Source organism: Poecilia formosa, unplaced genomic scaffold (assembly GCF_000485575.1).
Source record: "Poecilia formosa unplaced genomic scaffold, Poecilia_formosa-5.1.2 Scaffold405, whole genome shotgun sequence".
In the NCBI taxonomy this organism is placed as follows: domain Eukaryota; kingdom Metazoa; phylum Chordata; class Actinopteri; order Cyprinodontiformes; family Poeciliidae; genus Poecilia; species Poecilia formosa.
In genome coordinates this window covers 246,757-258,248 of record NW_006800344.1, presented here as the reverse complement: position 1 = coordinate 258,248, position 11,492 = coordinate 246,757, and the positions used below count along the sequence as shown (strand labels likewise).

The window sequence follows — 11,492 nt, the reverse complement described above, 5'->3', positions numbered from 1 at the left end:
AATCTATAAAAAGAGCTGCCTGTTTGCTACACTTGCAGTGGAGGTGGAGATGAAGATGGTCCATTCAGGAAAGCAGAGCTGCATCAAACTTTAACGTGGAACTGAAGAAAAAAACAAAACAAAAACAAAAGCAAAAATTTTATTGTTAATGCATGTCATCATGAGAAAAGCGTACTGAGTTTTGCTTAAAAAACACATTTAAAATTAAAATCACACATTTTTGTCTCATGAAGTGATTTTTTTTTTTTTTTTGCAAAACAAACTTATTTGCACTTGTCATAAATCTTTTCTTGCTATTCTAAGTTTTTGTTTGTGACTCAAAGTTTTGCTTATGATTCTCACATGACATCGTGGGCAGGGCCCAAAATCACAACAAAACATTTCTGATATGTGCAAATAAAAGTTTGTTTGGCAAATAACTTTTTAAGTTCATAAGACAAAAGTGAGTTATTTAATTAAAAAAAAAAAGTTTATTAAACTAAACTTTTTGTTTAAAAAAAAGGAAATAATTACAATTCCAAAAGTTTTGATTACAATTTTATTTTACTTAACTGAGGTTAGCTTTCTTTTTTTTGTATTGAATCATTGGGGAAAAAATTAACTGCATACTCTGCGAACCAGACCCTAAACTTAAAGTCTGGATTGAGTTTTTTCCCCTTCATTATTGACTTTTACTACATACATTAAATCTATCTTGGTAATTCAGGGTGAGTTATTTTTAATTCTAGATGAATATCCTTGTTGGACTTTTAGTGCTATTCTCCTTCAAGGTACATTAACCTAACGCTAGAATAAATGCAATGTACATTATGCAGCAAAGGAAATTAGAAGATCGGACATGTATCCATTATGGAGATGATCGGTTTTGGACGGGCGATGTGCCCCTATTGCATAAACAATACTGAATAATGACTGCTACCATTAACGATACAGGGAAGAAGGTTTTTAGTTATCTAGCTTTGCTAGTAAAGTTGTTAGTTAGCAGCTAGCTAATAGCACATCAACAGCAACCTAATTTCTGTGTGATAAAAATACTGAACCGATAGATCAGAACAGTTTTTCCTCACCTGGCTGTCTCCTCCCGTTCAGTAGTTCTTCAGAGAAAGGCAGTCTGTCAGTGTCTGTTGTATTTCATTACCTCTCTGCTTAAACCGCTACTCCGTGCTGAAGCAGAAACGACACTACAGCGGTTTCCGTCATCTGACAAGTAGCAAGTCTACTCGACTTTATTCACCAAAAATGTTTTTTTTATTTATTTTTATATTTTTTTTTTTTATAATTCACCAAAAGCTGCTCTGTAATCTGGAACGTTCGCTACGTTCAGCTCCGCAGTTAGCCGCTTTATCTCACTGCGAAAGGCAACTGCGTCATGCGTCACGGGCAAAAGGTCAAAGGTAACAAGGTGACCGGCTTATTATGTTGTACAAAAAACCCCCAACAAAAACAAACAACTAATAATTTTAGTACATGTTATTATGTGTCAGAAGAGGGCATAGGAAATAATAATACCAAAATAAATAAATAAAAAAGACCAAAAGGGCCCTTGGGGGCAAGGAGCAAAAGGGACAGGTGCTCAAGCCCCCCTCCAGCCCTTCCTGTGTACCCCACATTTATTGATAAATGTACAGTTATGGATGTTCATTCATCAAAGGGTGGAGAAGACAGCAACAGTAAAGCTGGACAGGAATCCAATGAATCCAGAAAATATCTGGAACTGAATTAGCAGCTTGAATGAAGTTTCAAGTTTGTGTGTCACACAATAGTGGATAACAGTTTTCATTGTATTATGATTGTTTTATTATTATTTTACATTGCATATTTTAACAGTACGACAGTAGGTAACATTGTTGAAGGTCCTGGAGTCTTTCTGCGTTGATTTTGCATGGTCTTCCTGTTCGTGCATATTCTCTTTGGGAACTCCAGAATCTTGCTCTTTCTGAATTGCCCTTATGAGTGTGTGCCTATGTTTTTGTGTGTGTGTGTGTGTGTGTGTGTGTGTGTGCGTGCGCGCGCGCGTGCGTGCGTGCGTGCGTGCGTGCGTGCATGCGTGCAGGTGTTTGTCCTGGGTGTCTATGTGTTTCCCTGTGATGGACTATCAACCCCACCTCTTGCCCAATGACACTTGGCACCAGCCCCCCTGAAACCTGCAAGAAAAAGCAGCTATAGACTCTGGATGGATGTCAACAAGATCTGAAGGTTTACGTCTCCACCTCAGAAGTAACATGAAAAATGAGCACCGACACAGTGAACATTGATACAAATAATGGGGAGGAAAAAACTGGATAGAAGTGATCAGTGTTTGACTTTTGAATAAATATTTGGAAGATGTTTTTCCTGACACTATGTTTACTCTGGGAGAAAGGCAGTCTAAAACGGTTTGTTTGTTTGTCATTACATAAACGTGGTAGCAATTTTAGCAGGGTCCAAGCTCTTTAATAAGATGTAGACTTTTTTGTTTGTTTTTGCGCTATGGTGGCCTTTACTCGACAGGTAGGTGGGAAGACTTGCCCGGGACTCGAACCCGTGACGACTCCGTCTAGCATCGACGCCTCCATTTATGGGTAGTGCCCGCTTTACCCCTGCGCCACCAGCGTGCCACATATGAATTTGTAAAGCTTTAGGAAAACGCTTCTGGAATCATGTGATCGTATAAGTCACCTTAATATTAATTGTCATATTCACAAAAGTTATTCACGTATTGATTCTCTAACTCCATTTTTCCAGCGCTAATCGTTTCTGCTACAACAGTCATTTTCCCTCTTCAAACAGGAGCACATCCCCCTTGGCTTGTTGTAACCGCATTTGGTCGATGAGATCAAACATCTATGTGAACGACCTTTGGAGGTCACTGGTCTCTAAAGACAGAAAGAAAGAAAAAAAAAAAAACAAAACAAAACAAAAGGTGCTACTCCGGCGAGGCGTGCCCCCCTCAGCCCGCTTCTGATTGGTGTTGGGGAGGCGTGCGGCTGAAGGTGGAACCCGGGAGCCCAGAGCGCAGCGCTCACTGCGGCCGAGCCTCGCTGACGCGCAATGCCTCGCTTTACCGTCCACATCCGAGATGAATGGGTGGCGGTGGCCTGCCGGGACACCTCCAACAACATCCAGTGGCTCGGACAGGAAGCACTGAAGCGGTACATAAAGAACAAACCGGACAATGGCGGCATCGTGTCTGTGAAGGAGACGCGGTTCTTAGTGCGCAGGTGCCAGGGCCTGGGCTTGCTGGACGCGGATGACACCATCGATGATGTGCTGGAGGATAATGACTTTGTTGAGCTTGGTAATGGTTTAAATGCAAGACAACCCTAACTGTACGTAGGGGTATTCGAAGATTTTATTCATTTAAAATAATTTTTCTCCTACATTGCTTCCAGCAATAGAGGGAGACACCATGTCTCCCGACTTCATCCCATGTGAGCCTGGAGTTTCGAATATGTATCCTTAAACCTGCAAAACAGACCTTAGAGACATTAAAGTAAATCAGTGTAGCAACAACGTAGACACATTTGGATAACGTTTATTCTTAACTAGTCTACAAAACAGCACAGCTGCGTACAAAGAACCCACAGAAGTAAGTATATTTTCTTTTGAACGCCTGAAAAAGGACGTCAGATTTGGTTTTTGTGACACACATTTTGCTTGTGCAGTACATTAGTTTGGATGGCAACAGCCTGACTTCCACTGATCTGGTCAACTTAGGCAGAGGACTCTACAAGATAAAGGTAATGATCAAACACTGTTGTGTTTTTTCTGTCTGTGGTAAATCTTTGACTTCCCTCTTTCCACCAACCTTTTTTTTCCCAGCTAACTCCAGAGGCAGAGAAAAAGGTTGTGCAATCACGAGAACTTTTGGACACCATTGTCAAAGAAAACCGAGGTAAACCCGCATTTAATGACTGATTAACTGCGGAGAACGTGCTCTAAATCAGTGATCGCAGAATTTCCTTTTCCCGCAATTTGTTACCACCATGAACTTATTTCTCTGCATCTGTCGTTCCTGCAGTTGTCTATGGAATCACAACAGGTTTCGGCAAATTTGCCCGAACTGTCATTCCTGTCGGCAAGCTCAAGTAAAGACAACCTTTTATGGTTTAATCTCTGTAAACTGCTGCAGAACGATCCTCTTTTATGTGCCACACACTTTCTGCTCCACAGGGAACTCCAGGAAAACCTGGTGCGGTCGCACTCAGCAGGTAGAAATCTGGAAAGCCCACCTTGAGATTGACACTTCTGAGCATTCAGTATGTTGTACTTTGTTACAATGTGGAAAGGCTTTAGAGTTTTTTGCTGTGATTTGTAGGTTTGGGGAACCCATTGAGTCCTGAAAGGACCCGCATGCTGCTCGCTCTGAGGATCAATGTTTTAGCTAAAGGCCACAGCGGGATTTCTCTGGAAACCCTTCAAGCCATGATCCAGGCCTTCAATGGTAAGCTTCAACTAGACCCATCAGATACCAAATCGTTTTACCCAAGCTGATTTGGTACTCTGATCGCTTCTTTAAGAGGCTCAGAGTTGATTTCTGACTAATTCTTCTCTTTGCCCGCATGCAGCCTCCTGCCTCTCCTTCGTTCCAGAGAAGGGGACGGTGGGAGCTAGCGGAGACTTGGCCCCCCTCTCACACCTCGCCCTGGGACTGATGGGAGAAGGGAAAATGTGGTCCCCCAAGAGCGGATGGGCAGACGCCAAATATGTACAGTCACCTTCCCATAGTTTCAACACATCAGCTATGCAATAATAACTAAAGGAAATGAGCGTTGTTCTTGGAAACGTAGAAGGTTGCTAGGTCCAATGGGGAAACATGTTTGCTTTTTGATGACCCCTGTCTTTGTACACGCTCTGTCTCCTTTTACTCCTGGTTCAGGTCCTGGAGGCCCACGGACTAAAGCCAATATCACTGAAACCCAAAGAGGTAACATTCAAAAATATACACGTGGTTTATCTGAGATTAAGGGATCAAAGTACACAACTCGTTATGACAATTACACGATGCTATTTGTTTTTCATGTTTTAAGGGGGACAGACAGACGATTATCCATTTTTAAATCAGTTAAAACTATTTTATTTATGAAAAAACAGGTTTAAAATAAGATGAATAAAACCTAAATACAGTTTTCTTAAGTGTACATGCAGTCATCGTTGAATTAATGAGACATTTTAACCATTCTTTTACTATTTGAGCATTTATCCATTATTTAGACCTGTGTGAATTTTAAAAAATACAGTAGATGCTAATGTGCAGCTAATTTTGTTTTTAAAAATCATTGAGGTTGTAGCCATCATCGTACCTAAAAACGAAAACATTTAAAATTCATTGGAACGCCCAGATTTATGACATATTTACTTTGATGAGAAATAACTGAGTTGATGCATTCAATAGGGATTAAAGGTGATGAATCAATTATTGAAATAATAGTCCAACAATTCAGTGATAGATTAACTGTGAACTGGAGCATATAGGTTAGAAAAAAAATATATTTTGCAGTAATTAAGCCAAAACTGTACAAAAATTGTATACATTTTGCATTTAAAATAAAATTAAATAAAAAACTTTGTCTGTAATTATGTTCTAACCAGAACTTCCCAAGAGACGTAGTTTGGCTTTATTGGGTTGAAATTCTGTTTAAAAAAAAAACTAAAAAAAAAACTGTCATCAGTTCATCCCTATTGATTGAATGATTTTCACATGTTGATGTTTGAAGATGCAGATGCATCCTTTCCTAAAGCTTACACTAAAACAAGGCTGTTACCACATTTAAAGGGGAAAAAAGCTGCTTATTTTTTTTAAAAAAAAAGGAATTTAATTATTTGTTTATTTGGATCTTATAACATATCTCTACTACTGAAAACGCTCAAGTGGTTAAATGAAGTATCTGCAGAAATTTCCATCTGATTAATGGACTGGCAGAATAATCGACAGATTAATTAATTGCTAAGATAATTGTTAGCTGAGGCCCTATATTTAATAACTTCTCTCCATTTTCCCCACTGTCCACCACCTCGTAAACGTGACAAAAACAAATAAACAGTTTCCTCTGTCCGTCCTTCACCCAGGGCATTGCTCTGATCAACGGTACCCAGATGATCACCTCTTTGGGGGCGGAGGCGGTGGAGCGCGCCCGGGCCATCGCACAGCAGGCGGACATCGTTGCTGCTCTCACGCTGGAGGTGCTGAAGGGAACCACTAAGGCCTTTGACAGCGGTGAGCAACAGCAGGAAGAGCAGATGTGGATAAATCCACATCAGAGCTTCTACTTGACGTGGATTTACCCACAACTCACGCCAACATGTTGCCGTTTTCCCACAGACATCCATTCGCTGCGTCCCCATCCAGGCCAGACGGAAGTTGCCCTTCGCTTTCGTTCGCTGCTGGACTCTGACCACCATCCATCCGAGATTGCAGGTTAGCAGAGCGACCCAAACTCATTAGGAGGATCACGTAATGAAACCTTTTTTTAAAAATAGTAATACACATCAAATTTGCAACCCATAATAAGGTTTGTGAAGGTGTCTTCGTCCATGTGGATTTAGGAAAACATGGTTATGTTGCCATGTTACATGTCCATATGTAATATGTAGTGTTAATGTCTATTTTCAGAGAGTCATAGGTTCTGTGACAGGGTCCAGGATGCCTACACCATGCGCTGCTGTCCTCAGGTAACTTCAGGTCAAATGTAGTTTAATTAGTCAGATTAAACAAAAAGTTGAAGCTGAGCATCGCAAATTTTCCATGTGAAAGTCATAAGTTTCACCTAATTTGGGAATAAAGTTACGAGACATTCTGAACCACTTATTTGCCCTGGTCGTCTTTCACAGCATATAGCAGTATTTGGTATTTAACATCTTTAGTAATCAGGGTAAAAAAAAAAAAAAAAGAAAAAAAAAAGAATTCTGATAATTTCCAGGTGTGTCTCAATAAATTTGACTTAAAGTGAAAAGACAAAAAAAACCAAAAAACGTCAGCAATTCAATAAAAAAGTGAAAGTATGGAGGTTTACTGCAGACGTTTACTACTCTCAGATTCATTTTGATTTTGTAAGTTTGCAGATGACAAAAATCAAAACCTAGTTTCTCAGAAGATTTTAAAGCAGTTTAAACCATAAGTTTACATGCGCTGACAAGACAATTTTTTTTGCTCACTGTCTGGAGTTAAATTAGATCAAACTTCTCTTGTGTTAGCTTAGTTTGAATTACCAAAATTGTTTCTATTTGCTAAATTGTCAGAACTTAGTGAGAACATGTTTTAGACATTTCTCTTTGAATTTATTCAAGTTTGTATTTAAATATGTGGTGTTCAGATGAGTTTCCATTAGTGTATTTCTTTGTATGCAGGTGCACGGAATAGCGAATGACACGATAATGTTTGTGCAGAACATCATCAACACAGAAATCAACAGCGCTACAGACAACCCTGTATCCTTCAGTGTCATGTAACCATGAAACAATAAATGTCTTCCAAGAATTTCACACTTTTTCAAAAATAACTTATTAAGATTGCACATGGACTTCCACTTTTTTCTTTTTTTTTTTTTACCTTAACGGCCGTACAAGATGGTATTTGCAGAACGAGGTGAAACCATTTCTGGTGGGAATTTCCATGGAGAATATCCAGCAAAGGTTTGTGGGTAATAAAACAGCCTCATGACCTTTGAGGAAGTAATTAACTCCCAATGCCGTATTTTTTCTAAAAGGCTCTAGACTTTCTGTCCATCGCTGTCCATGAGCTGGCTTCCATCAGTGAGAGGAGGATTGAGAGGTTATGTAACCCCTCACTGAGTGAGCTGCCTGCCTTCCTGGTTAATGAGGGCGGCCTCAACTCGGGCTTCATGATTGCCCACTGCACCGCTGCTTCTTTAGGTTGGCTTGTGAGCATAACAAATGGAAATGTTACAGGAGAACTTTAGGAAACATCTTCACTTTAATCATCAAATCTGAGTAGAAACTCATTTTGACATCTGTTCCTGTTAGTTTCAGAGAATAAAGTTTTATGCCACCCTTCGTCTGTGGACTCCCTGTCCACCAGCGCGGCTACAGAGGACCACGTGTCTATGGGAGGCTGGGCCGCTCGGAAAGCCTTGAGGGTTGTGGAACATGTGGAGCAAGGTGAAACGCTCTGTCTGGAATATTTCACTGCAAATTGAAATACTGAATCCAGAGGATCCTCCTAGAGAAGAAAAACCAACATAAGTAATAATAAATTAATGTTCAGGCAGTGCAAAAACAGGTCAAAGTGTATATTTTTATTGGTTTAGATGGTTTTTCAGAATAAAATTCCAAAAGGTCTCACTTATTTCTTGAACTATAAAATTAAAAGTTCACTGTGAAATTATGGCAACAGGAAAAGGCAAGTTTATTTCAGCAACAAGATCATTCAAAGTGCTTTACATGAAACGGACAAAACATGACTTTGCAGCGGCGTAATACAGGAAAGTAAGAAAAAGTTGGAATACAGGCTAAAATGAAAGATGTTTCAGTTAATACTGATCAAGGCAACGTCAAACAAATGGATTTTTAGTCTCAGTGTTTCAGCAGTTTTGCAGTTTTCTGGAAGTTTGTTCCAGAATAGTGGACCAATCACTAAACGGAATGTTGCTTCTCCATGTTTGGTTCTGACTGTGGGGATGCAGAGCAGGCCAGAACCAGAAGGTTATAGTAGGTTAATGCAACAACAGAATATCTGCATGTCCGTTAAGTAAATCGAGTCGAGTAAAAGTTTATTAACCCCTTAACCTGCAATGGATCGCCCATGTGCTGTTTTTCCATTGTATGAAGGTTAAGGGGTTAAATGCAGTGCAGTGAAAACTTTGAGTCATGCATTATGTCTTAATACTTGCCAGATTTTCCTTTTATCTTTCAAAGTGGTTTTAATACATTTTCATCCTTTCTGAAGATCAATTTCAGATTCTGGCTGCTTTTTCACTCATTTTCAAGTCTGTTACCTCAAAGGTTATAACAAGCCGTCTGAGTGGAAACGATTAGAAACGGTTAAACAGTTTGTCGGTCACAAGATTTGGTTCAGTCAACAATGTATCTGTTACGTAATGTTAGAAGTGACCATGACCTGGCAGTTAACAGGAAGCTGTTGTATAAATGACCAAATAAAGAAGTTGGTTTGATTAGCCCATTTTTACCCCAAAACATACGCACATAAAGATATTCTACACTTTAGCACAATTAACGTGATTTTTGCGATCAGTTCTTGCCATAGAGCTGCTGGCGGCCTGCCAGGGTATCGAGTTCCTCCGCCCTCTTCGAACCACCACCCCGCTGGAGAAGGTCTACGACCTTGTGCGCACCGTTGTCAAGTAAGTTAGATGGATCTCTAGCCCACAAAAATATATAAACAGGGAATATTTGTCTCCTATTTCCTCATTTTATGCTTGTACTTTTAACAGGCCGTGGATTAAAGACCGATTCATGTCGCCAGACATCGAAGCTGTTCACCGTCTCCTGCTCGACCAGAAGGCAAGAGCTAAAATATTTGAAGTTTAGGTCATTTTGTTGAGTCAAAACCAAACATCTCACTGTATCTTATTGGAATTTGATGTAAAGTCCACATTTGTGAAGTAGAAGGAAAAGATTTTTGAAAATGCTTTCTTATCGATCTTAGGTGTGGAAGGTGGCCAAGCCTTACATTGACAAGTATCAGACTGAATACATCCCAGAGTCTCGACCCAATTCCCCCACCGCCTTCTCCCTGGATCCCCCCGCATCACCGAGGAAACGTGTCCGTCACGAGTGAAACCAAGCTTCAAATCAAGTTCACTCTGTTTTCTAACTTTTCTGCTTGAGTCATTTTTACTGATCAAAAGCTAAAAGTATAAATATTGTTACAAAGATTAATTATTAGTAAGACCCTGGAAGATTTCTGACATGAAAATCTGTGGAGATGCGTTGCTTACGTAGAAATACATTGCAAATGGTATTATTATCTGGAAAATTAAGTTTTGTAATTTTCTATGCTTTCTCCGACAGCACTGCAGTAAACTTGCATTACTCTTGACTATTGTTGCTAATGTAGTTTTTATAGCCACTTCACAGTTTCAGGGTTTATTAGCATAAATACAATTGTTTTGTGTGTAATTTGCTGCTATGTGACGTTTATGCATCAGTCTGTGTTTTAAATTGTATTTCTCTTGTTAGATTTTGCCATGATTCATTAAAATGTTTATCACATTATTCTGTTATATTTCTAACTTCATGAAATTGTTGTACGTCTCATTATTTCTACAATCAGTGTCGTTATACGTGAAATAATCTGCCAATGGAACAAGTAGTTACATAATTTTAAAAACATCCAATCAGATATTCGAAATATGGTTTTTCCTTTACTCTTACTTGAGTAATCTCTTGGGATGGCTACTTTTTACTTTTACCTGAGTGAAAACATGTCGAAGAAGTGCAACTTTTACTTGAGAACAATCACTGACTATCCTACTCACCTCTGATTTTAAACTTTGCTAGAATTTTTTTTTTTGTCATTTCTGATCATCATTTTACTTTCAGTTCGCATTTACACCACTAGATGGAGATATAAACCTATTTTAAAGACATTATAGCGTGAAGATTTATTTTTTTTAGATAACAAGTACCCTTTTAATTTAGGTTCTGGTTAAGGGCTGTACGTGGTAAGTGAATAAGATATAATCATCAAAGTGACTGTGTAACAGATATTTACAGAAGACCAACACATGGATGAACTGTTTGCTCTGCATTTATTCAAGAAGACGATAGAGACACACATCGGTTGTCTTGTGGGTTTCATGTGCACTTCCGGTTCCCCCACAATGCTCGGCAACAACGTGTGTTATTAGTGTCACATTCACTTGTTATGCAATAAAAAAGCAACTATTTCCAGGAGTTTAGAAACGTTTAGAAAGTATTTTCTCATTTGCTTTTTAATAACAAAACTTTTAATTGACAAAACTGCTTAAACTAAGCATTTTTAATACAACAAACACACCTAGCGGACTTAAAAATATTGAATGAAATAATTTGAGCTTCCCTTTAAATTTAAACATGATGTATACATCTGCAGAGCACAACATAACCACACATTGGCTGTCCGTTGGGTTTCATGTGCACTTCTGACTCCTACATGAAACAAGATTATTGTTACACAAATAAAGCCAAACAAATGAAGCGCAATTACAGGCACTCGCCACGAGGGGGCTGTAAAGCACGCCCACTGAGCATAAAACGTAATTAAAACATATATTCACATGTAGCCAAGCGTCACAGTAACACTTTAAATTAACCTGTGAATAACGTCCATGTGGAATAACATATAATATAATATTTACAAAAAAATTACAGAAATAGCCGAAGCAATTTCTCTAAATATGAATGACATACATACTTTCCCAATGCTTGGCTATGTGAGGGAGAGGACGTTACGTAGAAACGAGGAAAAGTGCACGCAATACAAGACCTTCAAAATAAATTGCTCAAAGAAATATAATTTATACATTTCTCAATTTAAAAAAAAACAAAAACAA

At 38.9% G+C, this 11,492-nt stretch overlaps 1 protein-coding gene across 1 annotated transcript; it reads left to right on the top strand.

The window, feature by feature from the left end:
* Nucleotides 1-2,807: 2,807 nt before the first annotated feature.
* Nucleotides 2,808-10,181, top strand: hal (histidine ammonia-lyase). The gene is made up of 20 exons (XM_007576356.2): nt 2,808-3,277; nt 3,372-3,432; nt 3,541-3,568; nt 3,645-3,719; nt 3,802-3,874; nt 4,001-4,067; nt 4,153-4,190; nt 4,298-4,423; nt 4,548-4,687; nt 4,859-4,906; nt 6,049-6,196; nt 6,302-6,397; nt 6,593-6,651; nt 7,327-7,407; nt 7,546-7,611; nt 7,686-7,851; nt 7,963-8,097; nt 9,191-9,299; nt 9,390-9,459; nt 9,605-10,181. Exons 1-20 carry the CDS (start codon nt 3,031-3,033, stop codon nt 9,734-9,736), a joined length of 1,965 nt encoding a protein of 654 aa, XP_007576418.1. The 5' UTR covers nt 2,808-3,030; the 3' UTR covers nt 9,737-10,181.
* Nucleotides 10,182-11,492: the final 1,311 nt, after the last annotated feature.